Source organism: Aquila chrysaetos, chromosome 6 (genome assembly GCF_900496995.4).
Source record: "Aquila chrysaetos chrysaetos chromosome 6, bAquChr1.4, whole genome shotgun sequence".
Taxonomy (NCBI): domain Eukaryota; kingdom Metazoa; phylum Chordata; class Aves; order Accipitriformes; family Accipitridae; genus Aquila; species Aquila chrysaetos.
Window position 1 is genome coordinate 12,995,220 of NC_044009.1, and position 22,646 is coordinate 13,017,865.

Consider the following 22,646-nt stretch of genomic DNA (forward strand, 5'->3'; position numbering starts at 1 on the left):
GCTCCACCTCAGCCTTTTTCTTTGATTTTTGACTGTGAAGGAAATGGTGACATTTCAGTAGTGCATAGGAATGCCAGAACAGGTCAAAATAAAACAACTGGAGTAAACATGCAAGAATAATTCCAATTATCTTGTATTTCTGGCTCTGCCTGCTATGTAACTTTGGGCAGGTTGCCTCTCCTTCCCTCTTTCTCTGAGTAAAAGGAGGCACAAGGACACAGATCTTTCTGGAGCAGTTCGGGAGCTCCTGGAGGGCTCTTTTTCAGTGGTTGTGTAGCACTTGGTACCTCCTGACTCTGACTGTTGTGAGGAAGCATTAGCTCATCAATATAAGCACTGTAAATCAACCCTTGCTTAAGGAAGAGCAGTTGGGTAGAAAAGGCAGCAGGGTCCAGTAATAAGGGCACTACCCCGATCTGAAAAGAAAGACTAAAACCTCAGCTTTGCCACTTGTCTGCTGTCTGCCTGTGGGAAGAGTTATTTTGTCTGTCCTCACTTGTTTCTCCCACTCGCCTTGGCTTGTCCACTCGGTTTACCTGTGCTCCTTGGTGTGCTCTGTGCAGGCAGCCCCGTGCAGGAGGTCTGATCTCCATCGAGGCTCCCACACTGCTGAACCAACACTAAGACCTTGTGTTGCTCAGAAATTGTTAACTGCTTAGCCTCAGCTTTGGCATTTTTGGACACCCAAGATCCCCGAATACTGTGAAGTTGTTCCCGATCGGTCAGTTTTCATCCGAAATGCTCCCATTTCTTCTTATTTAGCATGTTTCAAGAGTATGGCTATGGTCTTGGCAGCCCTGCCATGTACCAGCACTGTTTGTGCTGCTTGCTTGGGTACCTCTAGGTTCTTGTTTTCTGCTCACATCGCAGCGCCGCTGCACCATTTCGCATGGGCACAGGTGGCTGTGACCTCACTCCTGAATTTGGCTGGTTTGACAATGAACAGCCACAGATACTGGAGCGTGTTTCAGCTGCCCGGATTATACCGTGAGGAGTGCTGTCTGCCTTGCCTCTTGGTCTCTGAAGAAAACGTCTGAAAGCGCAAGTGGCTTTTGCGTTTTTTTCTTGCTGCTGCTGGGGTATGTGGAGGAGCAGAAAAAAATATGTTTTACACCGGAAGGACTTTGTGAAACTTTTCTGGCCTAAACCACAGAGCCAGGATTTGCTAGAGCTGCTTTAAAGTTACACCTGTCCAGACTGAAGTTGCCACAACAGGGATAGAGCAGTATGAGTATGAGATACAGTGGCCTGGAAATCCTTGTTTGATTTTTCAGAAAGCTGCGTATCTACAATGCATATTCATATCTATGCAGGCATTTTAGAAAGTATGGGGTACATATTTGATAGTGTCTGAATCCTGCTGTTGTCCTGTGCCATGGTCTGGTGGCTTTAGGGCTCTGGGCTATGCTGAAAGCCCACAGTGGCCACGGGCCACTGCTGACCTCATGTAAACCCTCTGCTGCTGCAAACTGCTCTATATATAGGCTTCGATGGGCTGCCTCTGTATTGCCAGGCTTTCCGAGAGCGTTGCCCGTTGTATTGATGCTGTCGCAAAGCCAACACTGTCTATTGTGAGCTCTGGCTAGCTGGACAGAAGTGAGGTTATGGTCAGATTTAGATAGCTGGCAAAGGGCATGCAGAGCCCAGAATGAATGGTCATAGAAATGTGGCTTTCATTATGACCTTGCCTAAGTGATTTTGGCTCCTGGACCAGCTGTAGGACAGACAACTTGTCTCTCTGCACCGCCAGCTTCAAAGGAACCAGTCACTTGAGTGCAAGTATATATAGCATGCCTTGCTTTTGGGGTATAACTATTTTGGTTTAGCTGGTATTGCTATAAATGAGCTCACTGATCAGACTCCACCTGTGGTCCCGACCCTGCTCTTGCAGAGCTGGTCTCCTCACTGTGCTCATTTGAGCAGGGCTGTGAAATGTTGGTCCAGGGAGCCCCTGGCCAGCTTTGAGAGAGGTGGGCATGCTGAGCAAGCCAGCCTGGCCCTTGTCGGTGGCCAGCAGATACAAAGCCTCAGAAATAAGCTGGGGCTTTTCTATTTTTAAAAGCCTATTTGTTTCAAGAAGAAACATCTGAAACCACAGTAAGCAAAATGAATTCAAAGTAATTGATCCATCCAGAGGTCACAATAAATTATGTTCTCAAAACTGTTCGCTGTACCTGTGCTGTTAAACAGTAATCCCTTGTTTGCATGATGGTTCTCATAGAAAATATGGGTAAGAAGTTAATCACAGAGGCCTAGCTTGGAATGCAAATGCTTTTTCTAAGCATCCTGGCCTTTGTTTTTTCTCCTTTTCTGTGCCTGCACTAATGTCATGAACTGATGCAAAGTCCATCTGCTGAAGCCCGAAGACCCATGGTAGCCCAAAGACCCATGGTAGCCCACTTGTGATGATACAGGCACAGTTTGTCACCACTGCAATGGAGCATTAAAAAATTATTTTGTCAGTTTCAAAACTCTCAAGAGGAGGAAGGATTGTGCCTTTGCTAATGAAAAAAGATTGGGCTTCTCACTGTTGCACTGATAGAGAGTTAAGAAATATTTTGAGCATAGGTGGAGTTGTAATGATAAACACATCATTTACACTGAGGCTCAAAACCAAGCCTGCCATGAACTGCTTCAGGCTTCTAAAATGCTAGTCTTCCTGTATTAATTATTAACATTGCTAAAACACTCCAGAGATTGGCTCGGAAACATTAAACAAGCTTAATATTAATGGCTCCCAGATGATAAGGGATGGTGAACATTAGCATGTGCTAAAGACCGAGGAGGGACAATAACTACTGAATACAATAAACATTTTAAGTATAGTGGGATTAAATTACAAAAAGAATACAAGTGTGAACCACAAGAAAGGTTTTCCTATAGCATTGCCTGCTACCTGTTTGAAAAGACAGATTGTTTACACCTTTGAAATTACACTTAACGGATCACAATAAATAGCCTTGAAGCATAGGGATGTGCTGAGGTGGGAAACGTCTGCCACACACCTCCTTATTCTTGAGAGGAGCCATGCTAGAGGCTAGAGACTGTTGCAGGCAGTTACCTACCCACACTGGTTACCTGCTAGATACAATCCCTTGTGATTTATAGGGGATTTCTCAAAAACTTGTTTAACAGTTGCTAAGAACAGCCCCTGCTGAGGGTGCTGGAGGTGGGGTGGAAAGATATGAAAAGTAGTCAGTGTTCCCTTTTAATGCATGGAGTTGTTCTTGCCATATGTTTAATAAGTAAATTGCGGCTTTTGTGAAAGGTACCTGTGGCTTTCTCTAGTGAAAATATATGCACCGAACATTTTGCTTATCCCAAACTTCATGTTCACTTATACTCAGCAGAGCTTGGCCAGGAGGACACCCCTCCACGAGTCCAGCCCACCTTGCCAAGAGAGCTGCGATGCAGAGACTTCTGGCTCTAGCTTGGGTACCTGACTTCAAAGGGAGAGCCGGGTCCTGAAGGGTATGGAAATGAAGGAAATGGTTCTGTGAAATAAGAGACATCATTATCTAACAAGGTGCAGGTTTTGCAGCGTTTTACATGATTAAAGCACTTAAGTGCTCTCTTCCTCGTGCATGGTCCAGTGCCTACCATGAGCTCTGTGTGCTGCTTTTTTGCCAGTGGGGATCTCGTGTTCGCGAGGGACCTTGACCTCTCCGATAAACTTGGTGGCAACTGGTCAGCTGGCTTAAGCTATTAGTCTAGGACCAGCGCACTCTTACAGAGTGGTCACACATGTTCCCTTAGGAAACTAGGCTAAAAATGGCTGTTGGTGGTACCTTTCTACGCGAAGGCCTATAGAGGAGATCACTGACAGCCAAAAGTTGCTCCCAGCTCAGTAATCTCCCACAGAAGTGTTTCATCTGTCTGTGTTTGCAAGACAGTTGTAACGAATGCAACTGAAAATGTTTTGCAGGTGCTTGGAAAGAGAAATATTTAAGTAATGCTGTCTAGCACAGACTTGGAAAGCTCATGTGGGTGTGAATATAATTTTAGTTTCCCTGAAGTCCCCACCCAGCTTTTGGATGTACAGTACAGACATGTTCATAGGGCTTTTTATGATGGGTTTTGCCTCTCCATGCTTTGCAGCAGGCCAGTGGCCACATCGTAGTCTTGCGTTTTTCAGGTCACATCTAAATATTTGGCTGGTTTTCAGCTGGTTTTCAGTCTCATGGACTGGGTGTTACAGGCATGGTCCATAAAGGCACAAGAATAGAAATTATTTCATCAGTATGAGCCTGAGCAACCTCATTTAATGCCAGCCACTGCTGGAAGAGTAGTAAAGCAGTCATTCCGTTATGCAGAGGTGAAATGAGTCATCTATTACCAATAAACTAGGAAGGAACGAAGATGCCTCGGGGGAGGGGGGAACCATTATCTGCTGTTACCTAGAGCAACTCCTTTTATAATTGAAAATTGTATTAAAAATTATTTTGGGAATTTTTAATTAGTTGAGTTGAGCCACTAATGCGCTCAGAATGTTTCAGAAACTTAAACTAGTAACTGCCCCAAAAGAGGCCACTGCAGAGAAGTCTCTTTCCTGCCTTTCCCCTCTGCCACCACAGCTACAAGGTCAGGATGAAAAATTCTGTAGAAATTGAGGTTGGGCAACAAAGGCGGTGTCTGTCAATCCCTGGAGAGATGCCTCCTTCTAACAGTGCCCAGCCCTACTACATGGCTTAAGACTGGAAACCCTGTAATAAGTAGCTATATAGTGAGTATCTGTCCTTAGGGAAATGCACAGCTAGGAAAGGCAGAAGACAAAAGAAAGGAAAAGCAGACACTTGTGGCTGAGGCTGTTCTGTTCCTGTCTCTGGCATCTATTTCCAGCCCAGTCCTTGACAAGCCATTCAGCCAGCTATGGAAGTTGGTGGTTTCTAGATGCAAGCACACATTTTGCTTTCTGTCCAGTTTGGGGTATTCAGTGCTTTATTTATTTATTTTTACATGCAGCTGAAACGAAAGGGTTCTGTGGCAACACATTGTGTTTGGGGAAAAAAATTCTTCTTTTAATTATTTCTACAATCAGAGGGAAAACTAAACGCTGGAGAATTTGACAACACTTGCCTGACCGTTTTGACTCTTTGTTGATGGAGAACAGAGGAGCTAATTCCTTCACATTCCTACAGGGAAAGATCAGAAGGGGTTTAGAGACGTAATAATTAATGCTGTGGAGAAGCCTACAGGAAAATTGCAGAGCACAGTAACTGCTGCAGGGCTGGGATGGGGTGCAGTAACTAACGGGTGAATTGGCTTGGGGGTGCAGGGAGAGGCAGAGGGCAGGGAAAGCGCACTGGGCAGATGAGTCAGTCCCACATGCCATTCATCCGTCACTGTGCACAGAAAAACAGGAATGCTAGGGATGCCAGAAAAATGTGTTACGACTTAAAATCAGATGCACCAACTCTAACACACTGTAACATCTGAAGTGTTTTGTCTCCGTTTCCTCCAATGTTTTGTACCAGTATCTTCTTTCACTTCCTGGTTTAGGCAAACTTCTTTATTTCAGGAAACTATAATGACCTGCCTTCCTGCCCTGCTAGTGATTATCACAGCTGGAATCTGAAATCCTTTAGCACCAGCACAGCTTATTTTAGGTAAACCAGGAATTATTAGCTGACACCGCTGGTTTGCTGCTGTTCTATGTAGGTGAGTGACCGGAGAGGTGATGGGAGATGGGGTAGTGATGCACAGCTTCAGTTCATCATGCAGAACCGTGAGACATCAGACACAGCTGCTCTTCTGTTTGATGTTAAGTGGTTGGAACCATTCCCTGAGAAGAGATGTGGCAATTTTTCATTTTGCTGTAAAATAGGTGACAGGAAAATACCTCATCCCTGACAAGTGTGGAAGATGGTTAGAAGCAGAGCACGGTTAAGTTCTGCTGCGCTTGAGAAAAGGGATGTTTTGCCTCTGATTTGCACTTTGGATGAATCTGGATGGATTTCCACAGAGACAACAAACAGCATCTCCTTCCCCCTCTTCCATTCCAGCTGAGGGAGTTAAACTGTGATGTGGTTTCACATAAGTTTTCCAAAATGATGTTCATATGCCATTTTATGGAACAGTATGACTAATTAGTGCAAGCACTTGGTGTGCTACAAACAATTGGTTGTTTTTAGACCATGTGTTGTGGCTATGTTTTACTGCAGTCCAAAACAACTGGAGTTTAAGAAAACCTGGAGAGCTTGATTGGAAAATGTGGCTCAGCTTAACTCTGCAACATTTGGGATGGGAGTGGATGAGGCCACACAGCATGGAGCAGACAAACCACGGGGAAAATCAAATAAGCAGACAGCGTTGAGCCCTTGTAGCAAGGCCACATGATTCCTCGCTCTCGTGTCTACACGCTGTCAGCAGGGCGAGGACACCGGCACAATGGCAGGAGGAATGCTTTGATATATAAATCCCAAAGTGATGCAGAGCCAGTTCCTCAGCTGCTTCAGCTGATGTAATGCATTGTTTTCGCCGAAGCCATCCTGATTTTGTCTGGGTGAAGGACTAACTAGTTCAGACTATTTTTTTGGACAGATGTAGAGGCTGTATTCCCAAATTAAATATGTATATTGATCTCTTGCCTGCCTTCCACCCAGGCTCTGGGAAGAAAAGGCGGGGGTATGCAGGTCTTGTCACTGTAATACCCAAGCATCCCACAGTCTGGAATGGATTTTATCCCCATAGCACTTGAGGTAGGAAATGGTGAGTGGGTTTAGGCTAGGTGGAAGACATGTATGATGTATTTTTAGAAGGTTCTTCTGAAAACAGCCCCGGGCTCTCTTAAAACTTAGCTTTTTTTACACAGCAAGAGGGGAAGCCAAAGGAGGAGAAACAGCCAGATTTTACAGCTCGCTGTGGTGCTGTGGCAGGCTGGGAATAGCAGATAGGAGCACAGATAGCAAATGGCAGACCATAACAGGCCGTCTTTGCGAGCCAGGCATGGCAATCGGTTGCTATTCAGCAGCCTAGGATAGGTTTGGCTCCCTGCAACTACAGCTGCTGTGGAGCTGGCTTCGCTTTGCTTTGTGCTTTGTGCTGAAACAGTCTGAGCTGTGGCGTGTCTGCTGCTAATTAGATTAGGTCCACAGAGGCCGTGTTGAGCGAATGCCCATTTTTAGCCCAAGATGGGCAGTTTTGAGTGAGCTTGGTGACAGTTCGCAAATTGCAGGTAAGTTCCCTGCCTGGCACAGTAATGGAGAACTTGCATATGTTGGTCTGGTGAAGGCTGGCTTACGTCCTCCAAACAGGAGGATCAGTGGGGCCAGGACAACATCTCTGGGGCTGTTGCAGTGTCAGCTGTGATGGATATTCATGTCCCAAGTTTTGTGGCAGGGTGGAGAGCCCGTAGTGTTTGGGCTAGTGCTCGTTAAGGCAGGCAGACTCTCAGTTTAGTGCTTACCATAGACTTAACATACTTCATCCCAGCTCCCCAAAACGTGCTTTTGGATGCACGTCCAGAACTTTAGCAAGAAACCTCTGATTTCCAGACTACAATTATATATGGCCTGTTTAGCTGTATGCTTTTGTGCTAACTTGGCTCTAAGCTTTATATAGCATCATCCCCATGCCTTTTCTCCAAAGCAGCTTATAGAAAAGAGATGCAGTTGTTCTGCCTTTGGCTAGACAAGCCAACCCCTTCTCATTTCAGGAAAGGTCCTCCTGCTGCTTATCCTAGGAGCTTTTCTCTCTACAGCCATGCAAGTTTGAGTTCTTCACATGGAAAAGCAGACTTGCAGGCATCATTTTAGGTAAGGTCTTGTGGATGATTGTGCAATGGTATAAATATTTGCATTGGTAGACCCTTACCTGAAGTGCTCTAACATTGAATGTAATTCTTTGGTGTTTGTGTTGTGATGGTGGCACACAACCAACCTGTGACCAGTTTATCACTCCAAAACTTCCTCCTCTTCCATACTTTACAGTGGATGAGATCATGAATTTAGTCCTTGATGTGCTATTTGCTGTCTGCTTGATTTAATTCCACCTGTTTCTCAAGTCCTTAACCTCTTCCCATTCTTGTATGACTTTATCCTCCTTTATTGGTGATGCTTCATAACACTGTGTCATCAGCATATTTCATTAGTGCTGTCTTACTTGTGTCGGGGCGCTAATGAAAATATTAAATGAAATCAACCCCAAGCTTAACATTTGAAAAACTTCCTCCAAAGGAAGATTCTTCCCCAACCTTGAAAGGGATCCAGTTCTGAGACCCCCAAACTGGCATCTTCAGTGACCTGTGAAAAATTCACAGATGAAAAACTGTCTTTCATGACATGCCAAGGTGACTAGAGGAGGCCAATAAGTCACTGAGGGGTTTTGGCAAGATGAAGACAGCAAATAAGCCCTCTTCAGGAAAAAAACACATCTTTGGTATAGCAAGTAAGTTGCTGTTGGTAAAAAGGGAACAAGATAGTTATCTGCTGCTGTTGTGGGATATTTTTTTTTCCCATCCCTCCTAAATCTTGGCTGAGAAGCCTATCACTTTATGGACTGTATTCTTTTTGGTCAACCCAAGCTCATAGATCTCTTTTCTGGACCACCTGGGAAGGCAGTTATCAGTTACGGCTTTGCTGTGGTAAGTCGCTGTGAAACTACAAGCCCCAGGCTAGACACAAGGAAGCTAAGCAAGGTTCCCAGCGTGCCAGAGCTCTGCTGATGCAAATAGCGACTCTGCTGACTTGAAGAGATGAAGCAACAGTAATGAATCTCATCCGGACAAAATCTGCATGGACACTACGAGTCTCCTGAGTCCCGTCTTGACACTGCTCAAATGTGGCAACAACATCTGAAAGCTTTTCCCAGGAGGTCTGATTTGCTGAAGAGGATCATCTTGGGCTCTTTAGGAGGTCTAATAAAGTACAAGCCCTTTAGTTGCACCAGTGATTTTCTCTGCAGTATTCCAGTGCCAGCACATACTTGTCTGTGATGTAATTTTTTTCCATTAATAAATCCACAGACCCTGCTGGATAGCATTGCTGTTATGTTTGCAAAATGTTACAATGCTAATGGAGCTCTGCTTGTTCCACCTATCTTAACAATAAGAAATATTGGCCCCCTAAATGTAGATATTCCAAGGTATTTAAGCGTTCCACTCTCCTTGGACTAATGGACATCTTGTTAAAGCTGTCAGACTTCATTTCTCATTTAGCAGATGCCGTGATCTTGTGGTGGAGCAGAGAGGTGCCCTTGTGTTTTCTTTTAACACCGTCAGCTAGCCACTGGATTTGCCTATCCCAGGGCTTGCCGCTAATAGAGATGTAATCATATTTTGCTGCACAGAATATAAAACCATCCTTTTTATTATGTAAAAGTGGTCTGTTGAGCACATCAGCAGCAGTTTTAACAGCTGATGACGTGTTCTGATTCTCAGGAGTGAGGTTTTACAGGACAGTTTGGTTTAAGAGCAGCACAAAGGGAAAATTGTGTCTTTGGGGTGTGCTCTGCATCAAATGGCCTCCTTGTACACAGGATATTGGAGAATGAGGTACGTACTACGCTCTTAAAATAGAGCCCTTTGAAACTGGCACGGGACACTCAGTCTTGTCCGAGTATCATTAATCACAGTTATGACTCTAAGACAAAACGAGCCTCAACTTCATGTTGCTTCTTAAAATAAGAAATGTACATTTCAGTATTTCATTTCCAGCTGCACTCACTGCACTTCATAGCATAGCCAAAACTAACGTGTTTGAATCATTATTTCATATTTATTTGGACAAATTCTGTATGTATAGTATTTTTACAACAAGATGGCTTATTTTGACTATATTAAAAGAAAAAAATTACTATATGTGTCTGGAATGCAAGAAGAAAGAAGAATTTCTGACACTGCAGCACATGTTCAATGTGTGATTTGAAATCTGGCTGCAGTCACCCAATAGATTCTTCTCTTCCAATCTCTCTGCTTTATTTTTTTAATTTCTTTCTCTCTTTTTCACAAAGCCCTCTCAACAGTAGGTTTTCAGACATAAACCTGTCTAGCACAAGCCTCAGTTTGGCTGTAAGGCCAAGCCTCTGTAAGGCTTTCAGCCAGTAAGGCAAACAGCACTGATGCAAATCTTACTGCACCACTGAACTGGAAATTCCTTGCATGGATACAGTGATGCAGCTGCACAGGTGGCTGAAATCCCTGGGCAACACGGACCTAAAAATAAGGCACTGCCCCGCCTCTTTAGCCAGAATTCCTCAAAGGGCAGGGGCAAATACAAGGATAAGGGCTCAGTGAACAAGTTACGCAGAGCCTGAAAGGATGATAGTGCTAAGCCAGGTCTTGGGGAGGTGAGGTTGGAGTTGTGGTGGCTGAAGAAGGGAAGCATGCAGGATATCTAGGAATGCCAGACACAGCAAGGTTCTGCCCTCATAGCAGGGTCGGAGCTCACTTTTAAGGCCCCTGTGCTGCCTTGCAGAGCAGGTGCTTTTTTTTCCACTTGTGTGAGCTCAGAGTAAGCTTGATGCCAAATCTCAGGATGTGACCTGTTTTTAATGCCCATGCCCAAGTAAGGTGGGGAACTCATCTATCAGCTTCTGCTGACAAAATAACAATTTGTTTCTTGTAAAGAGAAACAGTCCCAGGCGTAAGAGGCAGTATCAATGCAATACCACTACCCAGTCATCAGAAGAGCCATGGTTCCCAAAACAGCTGTAACATGAGAGGGGAGTGCACGCACAGCCCAGATGCTGTCTGAAAATAAGACAGAGTGTTTGGCTGCTCTAAGAACATCGTAGACATTGAATGAGAGCTGGAGCGATGGCAGGGTGAAGGAGAGGGTGGGCTTTGAGTTCCCTCTTGAAAGCGATGCTAAACAGGAGAAAACATCAAAAATTGAGGGATTCCTGTTCAGGCTGCAGATCCCAGGGCTGTGAGGAGGGGACCTGCCTGTCAGGGTGGCTGATCAGGAAGACTTCATTAGGAACTCTCCATTGCTCATCTACTCTGAAGTCAATGGTTGCACACCAAGGTCTGCGTGGTCTCTTGCCACGTTCGGACACGTGCGGTGCCGGGTGCTGTGCAGGCACCATGCTGCGGAGGAGCAGAGGGCGATCACACGGAGACAGTCGCTTCAGCACAGGCACTGGCTATAAATAGGCACCTTGATGTCACTCATATAAAAAGCAACACGTGAGAATTAAATAGTTTCTGAAGAACAAGTACCAGCCTGGGACTGATGGAGGGCATCTGTACCCTCTTGGGGAAAGGGATTCTGCTAAAACTAGGTTTTTTTCTTTTCCTAATATAGCCACCCATTGCTTTATGCTCTGATACATGCCCTCATGGGAAGGGATGATATATTAAACTGCTTTTCACAGTTTTGAATTTGAGGATGACCCAAATCTTGGTTGTTGTACATGAAAACTGCCAGATAAACATTGGGCTGACCAGAGCAGGCAGGCGTTGTCTTTTACCTTTATCAAGTTTGAATCCATGGTAAAATTAAGTCGTAAAGATTAAATACAGCTTGCTGGTCTTTGTCAGTAAGGGGGAGGGTGGGTTTTGCAGCCCTGTTTTCTGTCAGACGTCTGTGTAACCTGCTCAGTGTCCTCAGCTTGAGAGACTTACAACTCGTATTTGAGGAATTATTGTGAAAATTGAAGTACAAGGGCTGTGGCAGGAATGTCAGAGAATACATGCTCCTTGTCAATGTGAATTAATTGAGCACTGATGTAGTTGACACCAGAATTAATCACGTCCACTTATACTTAACATGAAAATTAATGGTTGAAGGGATCCCACGGGGCTACGAGGCGGGTGAGGGTTTGGGGCAGGAGACAGGTTTCTGGCCCACTCCCTCCGTATTTGTGGCAGAGAAACTGCCCAGGTTCACAGCTAGTGAGGATGTGACGTCCGTTTCCCCGATTTCAGGGACATTTTCTTCAGCTTTGTGGACAAGAGGCCTCGGGAGGGCAAGTCGCCGGAGGGCTGCGAAAACCGGGGAGCCCGGGGCTGTGCCCGGCCAGGGGCGCGGGTGCCGCGGGGAGGGGGTCCCCAGCGCGGCGGCGGGGCTGCCCACGGCTGAGCGGGCTGCTGCGGAGGAAGGGCAGCGAGGGGATCGGGCGAGCCGCCCCTCCCGGCCCGCATCCCGCTTTCGGGGGGTGGGTTAGTGAGGGGCGTGAGGCGGCGCCCGGTCCGTCCCCTCAGAGCGGGGGGGGGGGGGGCGGCGCATGCGCGCGGCGGGGGGCGGTGACGGCCCCGCTCTTCACGCCGGCGCCGGCGAAGGGCAGAGGCGGCGGCGGCGGGAGGGCCGGGAGCGGCGGGGGAGCGGGTCCGCCATGGGGACGCAGGGGGCCGGGCGAAAGCGGCTGCCGAACCGGGAGCGCCTGACGGCGGAGGACGATGCGCTCAACCAGATCGCCCGCGAGGTGAGCGGCGGGCGGCGAAAACCCCCCTTCCCCTTTCTCCCTCCTTCCCCCCCCCCGCCCTTTCCCGGGCTCCCCCAGCCGCCGCGCACGCGCCCCCAGGCAACGGGCACGACGGCGATTCAAGGGCAGGTTGATGAAACGCGAAATAAAAATCGCATTCATCTCAGCGGTGTCGGCATCTTTCGTGATGCCAGGGCACCGCTTAAGTCTGAAGCACTTAAAAGTGTTTATCTGTGAGGAAAACGGCGTACGGTGCCAGCCCGGGCAGAGATCCCTCCCCACTGCAGCCCCTCATTGAGGGGAAATTAATTGTCTGCTGCTGCTGAGGTTGGTGTTAAGGTCTGAGAACCAGCAAATAGGCCACTCGGGTTTTTTATGGATATGGATAAATGAAAAAATGTAAACCAGCAGTCTGCGAGGTGATGCTACGTGTAGGCACAAGTGTACAATCTAACTTGGAAACTGGCTTATATTTATATTTAATGAGTTTGGCTTGCTGCTCACTAGGCACTACATTGTGTTTCATCTGGCTTTAAACAGTTAAAACCAGGCAATGGCTGTTTTCTTTCTACCTCCTCATTCTTACTTGTTGCATACAGTTGCATTGGTTCAGTGGTGAATAGGATGACATGAATTTGGTTATTACGTTTTCTAAGGTTGATGCAGGTTGTTCTGCATCCTTCTTCCTACAGTCTTCCAATGGGGGAGATGGGCAACCCCAACCTGAGAACGGGATAAGCCTTGGTGGGGTTGTTCTTCACAGTGTCTAAGTTGATCCAATGCTGGCTGCTGCTGTAGGTGTCCATCCTCCTTCCCAAGGATTGGTTATATGTGTCTCCTCCCTGCCTCATGTTGGTCTGACCCCAAGATGGGTTACAAGACAAATTGCTCTTCTACAAGAGATTTAAGTCTGTCTCGGTTTCCTTTCCTGAATCACAGCTGGAGCAGGATCAGATGAATGCTAATGTGCAGCTTATTTTTGGTGGCAACTGGCTGTTAGATGGAGTTAGCTGTAACATAACTAATGGCAGCCATGACATGGGAAGCCTTTACTATTCTTGTGTACCATTTTGAAGTGGTTTGTAGCATCTTTGGAATACATGTAGTAGACTAATTTGTGAGTGATTCGCATAGTGTGTTTCCAGAAGTCAGATTTTTGTGACAGTACGATGAGAAGTTAGGAAAGTTCCTAGGGATGGAGTTTGAGGTAGGAGGACAAGAATGTCTCATGTCCTGGACAGAAGATAGCAAGTAAGAGTGATTGTGCTGTCTATTAGAGTTTGAGTCATGATAACATCCTAGGAATTGCTTTGGGATGAGGGTTTAAATTCCACAACTGTGTCCTGCCTGTGCTGTCATTTGATCAAGGAAAACATCAGTCTGTAACAGGGGGCCTAGGTTGTCCTTCTCTGTTGCATGTTTCTCTCCTGCTTTCACTTTTCTGTTGCTTATATGCCGCTTTTCACTGTATTGTGCAGTGGTTTGAGGCTTCAAATATTGTGGTGTTGTGTGGTGGGGGTTTTTTGTTTTGTTTTGTTTTCTTCTGGGGATTGCTTAAAGGACAACCCCATTTGGTCAAAAAGCCCAACACAAGCACGTCTTTTATCTTTTCCCTTGAGTGCTAAAACTGTGAACTGCCAAGTTCAAGGTTCAGCATTTTCCCATATTATTTTAACTCTTTGCATTACTCTGTCTTGGGTTTTATGCACTTATAATTGTTTTGTTGTTTAACTGCCTGTTTTCCACACAAGGGATCCCAGATGAATCCTTCTGTATGATCTTAAGAACTCTTAAAAATGTAAAGTAAGCCTTTTGTCTTCTCCTAATAAAGATACTGAGAGCCTTCATGTTAAGAAGGATACAAGGGTTACCGACATTTTGGCTCTTCCAGCCTTCCTCACAGGTGTTCAGGCAAAGCTGAGACATAGACATGTTGTGTTTGTGCATAGGTTTTCACACTTCTCTTTCCTTTGGTCTTCCTTTGTTATCCAGAAGCCACAGGTGCTTGCAAGTTATCAGCAGATTCTAGAATCTCATTTTGCCGTGCTCAGATGGGAGCCTAAAAGAGCATCCAAACCAGATTTATTCATAGAGGTACTTTTACCTTGGGATCTCTGGGAGTAAGTTGAAATGTGTGCATCTTCTCTCCTTTTGGTTTTCCTCCAAAAGGATTGTGCTGCTTTGACACTTTCCAGTTTTATTTTGTAATTGTGAGAACACCTTGAAAAAACAACAGTTATTGCTTTGCTACGTGCTTCTATAGGGACACATTAAGACTTGTAAAAACTCTTTTAAACTCCTCTCACTTGAAGCATAAGTTTCTTTTGAATTTGCAACCAGGATGTCTTGCTGTGTACATGCAGTCTTGTGTAGATCAAAAGAGAGCCTCGTTCAGTGAAGAAGGCAGTCCTCACCCCCACGGGATGCAAGAACGGTCTTGAGAGGAAGTAACTAAGCAAGCGGAAGGAAATGGTAAAAGTGAAGCATATTGTAGTAATAGGGGTTTAGTAATAGTATTAGTCATGTTAAGCAGTAGTAGTAAGTTTTAATGTTTGAGGCAATTTCTGAGCTAGATCAGCTGCAAGTAGTTTATCCCCTTATCTAGACGTGTTTAGAGTGGCGGTAGAAGGTACAGTTACTGTAAATCTTCTTGCCCATCAGGGAAGAGTGGTACCGTACTACTAAATCTGGCTGTTGAGTTTGACTTGCATCGTAATTAAATGGATGGCAAATATATAAATACAGTTGACATAAGAACATGGTCTTCTGAGCTTCTAATGGAGACAGATGAGTGCCACTCGGGATTTGCTGTGTGCGCACCTAGCTTGTATTGCTGAGGTTATTTTTTTTCTGGGTGTCCGCTCTTACAGATGAAAGCAAAGCTGATCAATGATAGGCTTCTCCACTTTCAGACTCATGTTGATGCCAGTAGATTATTCTGTGTTTAGGTCAATGGAAACTTTGGGGCTATTTTATTCCTCTCTGTGAATACATGCCAGCAGTGTTTGCAAAATCTAGCATTTTGGTACTCCTTGAGGTCTGTGCCAGCACAGCCAGCAGTAGTTGCACACATATACTGTCCAGTCACCTGTCCGTTCTCTTGGGCTGGTGTATGTGTGATTTGGGAATGCAGAGTCCTAGGCTGCTGAACCTAACAGGGGCTGGCTTCCTGCTTTTTTCCTGCTTGAGTTAGATGGGTTTGATGTGATAACTTGAGACGTTGTTTCTAGGGGGATATTTTTTTTTTCCTACCTTCCACTGTGCTCTTTGCTAGCTACAGCAATAGTTCAGTGTTACATGAGCAGAAAGAATTTTGCAGCTCCAGCAAGGAACTGCCATCTGTGTAAAGGCCATATTTCTCTTATAGGCAAATAATATTAGTTACTGGTTTTTATTTTCTTGAATGAGGAAGAGCAAGGTCAAGGTAAATTTCTTGTTTTTATTAGGAAAGTAATTTACAACTTGTTTTGCTAATGTTCTGCAAACAGATATATGTTATACTGCTCAGAAAAAAAATCCTGCCTTGTGTCATCTCTGTGCTAGAAATCTTCTTTTCATCCAGCAATTTACGGAGTGGAACTCTTTAGCTAGTAATTAATTTGAAGTTAGTAATTTAAGCAACATAACATCACTTTCTTTAATAGTAAAAATAAAGTTATGAAGGTTGCTTCTTCACTCTTCGTGCACTGTATGTCACTTTCAAAGTTTTAAGAACTGTCACCTATGTACTTATATGTACATAATTATTATTTTTTAAATAACTGGCATGATCAGTTTATGGACTGTAAATTTGTTTCACTGAAGCTTTTGGTTTGAGCATTGACTTGCATTCTCAGTGATTCAAAAATGGGGATGTTACACTCCTGTGATGGAGCAGAAAGTGTAGCTGTAGAAATAGCTGAAAATGCAGGTGAAATGAGCCAGCCAGCTTTACTGGTTATGGTAAGAAGGCGCTAAGTAACTTCAAAAGCCTAAATTTGAGTTTCAGGACTAATGAAGAGATACTATGATCATTGAATGCAGAATCTAAAGGCCTGGTTTATGAATTGAGGGGATAATTTGGGGGAGAATTCTCTGGTTTATACAACAATTTGGGTGACCTGCGTAAATGGAGATGGAAACAATTTGGTAAAAGTCGAAGCTAAACCAAGCAGAATGGATATTTATATATGGGAACACAAGCCACGCTAACTTTATTGAACTGTTGTGCAAACAAGCACATTTAAAGCAGCGTATTCCCTAAGGATATACTAGGTAATGCTCGTGTAAGGTCTGTGTGCCTCATTAGTATAGTGGTGGAACTTTTTTGAGCAGTATTTGGCATTAGAGATGCCTGAAGACTTTTGTAAGCCAGATAAATATTCCAAGAGAAGACCTTGGAAAGGGTCTGTTTTGTGTAGCACCAGTTGCTTGTACTTGACTTATTTTTTCATTTCATTACTTGCTGTCTTTGAGTGTTAACATGTCAGCCCAAGAGAACAAATGATCTAAAAAAGCATGCCTGGCTGTAGGTCTTTCTTCTAGAATAGAAAGTTATGAAAGCAAGGGATGCTCATGGAGGGCTTGACTCAGCCCGGTTAACGTAAATGTAGGAAGGAAGGAGGACTTTGTAGGCAATCCTTGCCAGTAGGGCGTGGAGAATTGTTCCAAAATTGAGATGATTTTATGTAGCAAATGTGCTCTTCTTCATCAAATGCTCCTTTTTCCCTAATGTTTTTACGTCTATGTATCCAACAAATGGCATTGGCATCACTTGTAATCTTTCCCAAAGGAAATGTGTGAAGGAGCAGCTTTGGATGGTTTAAGAAGATTTTTGTCTTGCTTAAGACCCATCTCATTTTAGTTAAATGGGTGATTGTAGCCTGTCTCTCAATGCACAATCTGCCTCACAGCATGCTTTTTGCAACTTTAATTAATTAGTTGCCTGTTTTTGTGTTCATGCCTGGCCTGAGTCTGCTTCAGCTGTTCTCTTGCTGTCCGAGGAAACAGCTGTTTAGGAACTGTGATTCTTATTTCAGTCAAGCAAGAGACTGCTGTTAGGATTAACAGCATGGGAAGCCCAGCCTTTTTCTTTGCAAGCCCAGATGCTGAGCTTGTCTGCAGGATGTAATACTAAGCATTACCTCATCTAGAAGGATGTTTTTCCAGGCCTGTTGCTGAATAAAGTTGGAGCTCAAGTGTACTTGCAAGGCTTTCAACACTGTTCAGGTTTTTTTTTTTCCATCCTTTTGTTGCAAGGAGCATAATCCACATAGCATGTTGGGCTTGTGAAACAAGGTATTTGTCCCTCCCATCAAGTCAGCAGGTTGCCAGGAGCAGTGAATCTGTCTAGCTAGACATAAGCACTTGTAGGCAAACCTTAAAATAGCAGTTCTGAAATATCAGCTGTTGTCTTGCTTGTGTTGAAATACTTTTTGGGGGAGAAGTTGCCCATTGGAATGGGGGAGGGGAGGGAGAAGTAGAAGCCATACTTTCCTTCAGATAGTTGTAAGGTGGCTTTGAGACCATGGTTTGTTTTGTTTGTTTGTTTTTGGTTGTGTTTGGTTTGTTTTTTTTTTTTTTTTTTTAAATACCAGAGATGCTTCCAAGAAGGGAAAGTGCGTGGTCATTTAGTCATGGAGCTTTCTCTGCTTCTGGTGTTATCTGGTGCTCTTGCTCATCACCCTGAATCTACTAGAGACGAATAGCTGGCCTTGCACATAGTAGAAAAATAGCTGATGTCTGGGCTTTCATCACACAGTAAAGATGAGGGAAGTGCTTAAGGACTTTTTATGGGAAGACATCTATAACCATCTACTCCCAAGACGCTCTCCTTTTCTTTTACCTTATTTCAGTTAGGGAACAAGAAGTAGAACTTTCCCAGCTAAAGCTGGAAAAATAACCGGTATGTGCATTGAAATGAGAATATTACATCAGGCAAAAATATATTTCAGAAGCATCCATATGGGTAGGCTTGGTCTTCAGTCTTGCAAGTTAGTGTTGGCCAATTCCTGGTGAATGCGGTTTTCATACCATGGGTAGCTGAGATGAGTTGTTGTGGCAAAGATCACTGTGGTTCAAGGTTACTGTGACTGCTAGATTCCAGCCTAGCATCTTTGCCTGTAATTTCATTTTAAACTCTTAAATGTAAGATGCTGTAAGGTAAGCTGCTGCTGGTGAAGAGCTGCTGTATGCTGCTTCATCCTCTGCCCTGCGAGTAGTGTAACCTCTTCCAGGAGAATGAGACTAGCGACTGGGGACAGTAATCTCTTAAACCGAGTAGTCTGATGTGCTGGAGTTCATTTGCAGGTACTTTTAGATGTTTTGAGGGTGGAGAACCACCAGCGTTGCTGGTACGTAGCAAGAAATGTAAGGCAACTCTCAAAGGCCTGGATGTAGAAGCTTTAACTGTGTTGAAATTAAAGCTTGGTGTGGCATAATAAATACTAAATTAGGCAGTACTTCACTGGTAGGAATTTCAAGTTTTTGATTACCTAGGAGGAGCTGATCTAATTGCCATGCAGTCCTTGCAGTGTGTAAATGACTTCAGGTAGGTGAATGACTATGTGACATAATTTTCTGTTTTGAAAATGTGGAAGTTCTGGTCAGGCTGCTAAAAACTACTGATTTCTGGAGGCTACAGAGAGGGTACAGAAGTCATGTATTCAGAGGCTGGGAAAAAGCACAGGAGTAATACTTTCACATTGGCAGGAATGTGCCATAACTCTCACCGCTGTACTAGTTTGACAACTGTTCTTACTTAGAGTACTCACTGGTTAGACCTCAGCACCAAAGACATTTCCTATGCGTATTTGGATGGATTTCTAATTCTGCCTTTAAACAAACTTAACTAAGCGGCACGAAGTGTGGAGGGCAGAGTGAAGGACGAGGATTGGGAAGTATTTCCTGATGAGCAGAGCTACGAGCAGTTTTATGGCCTAACCAGCTGAGAGTTTTGGACATTGAGAGAGGGGAAGGCACAAGCTAACTCTCATGCTTTATCCAAAGCTGAGGGAGGGTTGCTTGTTTGGGGATGTGGATGTATGCCTAAACCAAAAACTGGGCAGAAGGGGATGTATCCTTGGCTAAACAAAGCAGCGTCTCCCCAAGATGGACTTGACTCGCACTGCAGCATCTAGCCTGCAATCCTGTTCTGTGTTCCTTCATCCCCTTGATGTTTTGTGTTTTCCTGTGAGTGAATTTGCAATACAGTGTGTGCTACTTTAGGGTGTGGAATTCTAAAGCTGGGGTGTTTGTCTTCAAATCCTTTGAAAAATGTTTGATTTTATTGTCAGACATAAAAATTTGAAAGTTTTAACAAAACTAGCTATTTCTGGGTTAAGGAAGGATGGATGTTTTGGGTATTGAGTATAACTGCACACAAAGAGCACAACTCTGGTCTAAAACTGAGTGACTAATTCTGACTTGGAAGCTCCACTCAATAGATTGAAATAACTTTTGTTAATTTAGGGACTTAAGGTACTGTTTGGTGCCAACAAAAATTAGTGTCTGAGCTAATTGCTCATTAAAAATTTCTGACCTAGAACTGGAAAGTTGATTGCTTTGTGATGTACTTTCAGTAAAATATCCTGGGTGAGAACTGAAAAGAGGCGGATTTGTTCAGTCGCATCTTCTTTGCCCTTCTGTGTGCCTGTAGCCTGGGAGGCAGCAGCTTGGCATGGGCTGTGGTTTTATCCACCTAAATACTGCCACAGTATTGAAGAGTTGAGCTGGAGACGGTGAACAGGGAAAGTGATCTGATAGTGCCAAATCCCAGCTATGTCATAGTCTTGGATGTGGTGAGGAAGCGTCTTCATTTCCTATTGCTTCTAGCTCCTTGCTGGTTCATCACTGCTCTTTTTCACAGCTCTTTTCTCCTTCCGGCATGCTGCATTTGTGTGCAAGATGAGAGTTTCCTTTGTGATACAGCTTAATCCTGACACTATACTTGTAAAAACACTGGATGCCTTCTAGTTCTTCGATGCTTCGTGAGCTCCTGTGATCTTTGAGAAAATATTTAGATTTTATTTTTGTATTATATGTTGCTGTACAAGAAATCGGAGCCTTTGGTAAACCAAAATTGCCAGGTGCATCTCCACTGCTGTGTTCCTATTTTTAATATCTGGTAATTTGGTAGGGCAGTGCTTGTTATCACTGGCACATGAAGAAATGCAAAAACAATAGTTAAGTTCCAGAGCAACAATTTTCTTTCCTCTTAGCTGTCAGAAGGTTTATGTGAATGAGAGTGGACTATTCAACTTGTATTCGAATTTCTACCAAAGAAACAAGCAAGATGGTATCTCCAGCTGCTTCTTGGTTCCTCAAAAATAGATTCTCAGAGTTGGGTTTTTCCTACCATAATGTCATTAATTTCAGTTTTTAGATGTAATTAGTATCAGATTGATTTATCTTTCCCTGAACAGAATAGCTTACTGGAAGAGAGTTTCCACAAAAGCAGTTTGAGTGTTTACTGGTTTAACTGGTTGGTCAGTGACTTGCGTTTTACTATTGCCTGCAATGAAGTGATGATGCCTCTGTTCCAAGTGGTCCCACTGGTGACTCTTTGCAGACCGTTCTCGCAATCCCACAGATGCCTCGAGCACAGAGCTCTGCACAGACAGGGAACATAAAGGAATAATGTTTCTTCCCTCTTGGTCTCTGCTTTTGCATATCTTGTGACCCTTCCCTTCGCCAGTATCTGATTTAAATTTAATATTTTTTTTTCTTTGCCTTCCTCTTTTGAGTACTTCCTATGTCCCAAAATATCCTTTCTCTAATCCCACATTTGAATACCAAATTTAGTTGACTCTGTCTCTTCTGTCTTCTTTTGCCAGCCTCTTCCAGTACACAGAAACAGAATACAGGAGTATCTGGCACACTAAAAGCTGGGTCAGGTTTTTAAACTTGTTCCCTCAGGTCAGATGGATTTCAGACATCCCCACTTGGGTCTTCTAATTATGGAGTATTTATCAGCTAACATACTAGGATGACAGGAGAGCAAGGAAAGGCTCTTGGTGCACTTCACATGCAGAAAAATCCTGGGGCTCCCATCTCCTGTCGGACTCTTGTAGCTTCACGTTTTTTCCCTTTTAAAACACACATTGCTTTAGATTCAGATATTTCAGATATGGCTGTTTATACTGGTGCCAATGCACTACAGTCTTCACATGGAAACGTGAAATCGTATTTGCTTTTGCTGACTATGAACAGTAAAAGGTAACAGCCTCCTGGGTTTTTTTTTTTTTCCATCTGTGCAATCACTTCTTGTTTCTCTCTGATTGCAAACTTGAAGTACTTGCAAGTGAGTTGCTAGGAAAATAGTAGATATAACTTTACATGTTTTTAGAAAATAAGTCAGTTTAAATTTTAGTGGTCTACAACCCTATTGCTTTGCTGTGCAACTGTGCATTTCCCATAAGCTGTTTTCTTTAAAATGTCCATTCTTGTATATGAAATGTGTGTGTGCTGGTCTTGATTTTCTTCCTTTGCTGAATGTGTTGTTGAGCTCTGAAAGGATTTACATTGACAAAATATGTTGAATCAACATCTGTTGAAAATTGCAGGGAGCTTTTGGGACATTTTTTGTGATCCCCAAGGGTCGTGCTGTTCCATTGTCTGTTAAATATGAAATGTAAATCTGCCCTGATGTGAAATGAGTACATTGAAACAGTGATGTGACCTAACCTTTACATGAACTGTGGAGGAATCCAGGGGCTCTGGGAAATAATATGCTTGTGTGTGGATAAAAGGGATAATGTTGGTATATGTAGAGAATGTCAGTGTTTTATTTATAGAGGGTTACACAGTGGTTTTGGTAATATTTGTACATTCTTGTCTAATTACCCTGGGGAGAAAAAAATCATTATTTGGTGAGCTAGAGCAAGCAAAGAAGGTTTCTCTGTATGTGCTGGTGAAATGCTTTTGTATCATTGATGGAATACATATGTACTGTCAGAATTAACAACAATTTTCAGGCTAGCAGAAAGGCATCTGGTAACCCAGAACTTGTTGTCTAACCAAGCAATCTACAAATTTAGCATTAAAAAATAAAGATCAGTGGGTTTGTAGTGAGCTATGCTCTTAGAGCAATCTATCCTAATTTTTTTTGGGGGGGGGGGGATGTGCTCAACCTGTTTAATACAGAAGCAAGCTTCTTGGAGAACTGCAGCATAACAAGTCTGCTTGTTCAGTCTTTCCACTATAAAATCAATACAATGTGCCAAAAAAAATAATCTAATATCTTGGATATGAGCTCTGCGAATACAGTGATCAGGTATAAAAACCTTATGTATAACATTTCTAGG

The 22,646-nt window shown here is 43.8% G+C and overlaps 1 protein-coding gene across 19 annotated transcripts in view; it reads left to right on the plus strand.

Annotated features, from left to right (window-relative positions):
- The first annotated feature begins 12,209 nt into the window (after positions 1 to 12,209).
- The window catches only part of LRRFIP1 (LRR binding FLII interacting protein 1), a 115,708-nt gene continuing 105,271 nt past the window's right edge, over positions 12,210 to 22,646 (plus strand). For 10 of the 19 annotated variants that reach the window (XM_030016780.2, XM_030016781.2, XM_030016782.2 and 7 more), the window contains exon 1: positions 12,215 to 12,363. In XM_030016780.2, coding sequence (XP_029872640.1) covers positions 12,274 to 12,363 — 90 coding nt within the window. In that variant the 5' untranslated portion in view covers positions 12,215 to 12,273. Of the gene's footprint in view, positions 12,364 to 22,646 lie in introns of all 19 variants that reach the window. The other 9 variants (XM_030016756.2, XM_030016757.2, XM_030016758.2 and 6 more) reach the window with 4 other exon arrangements.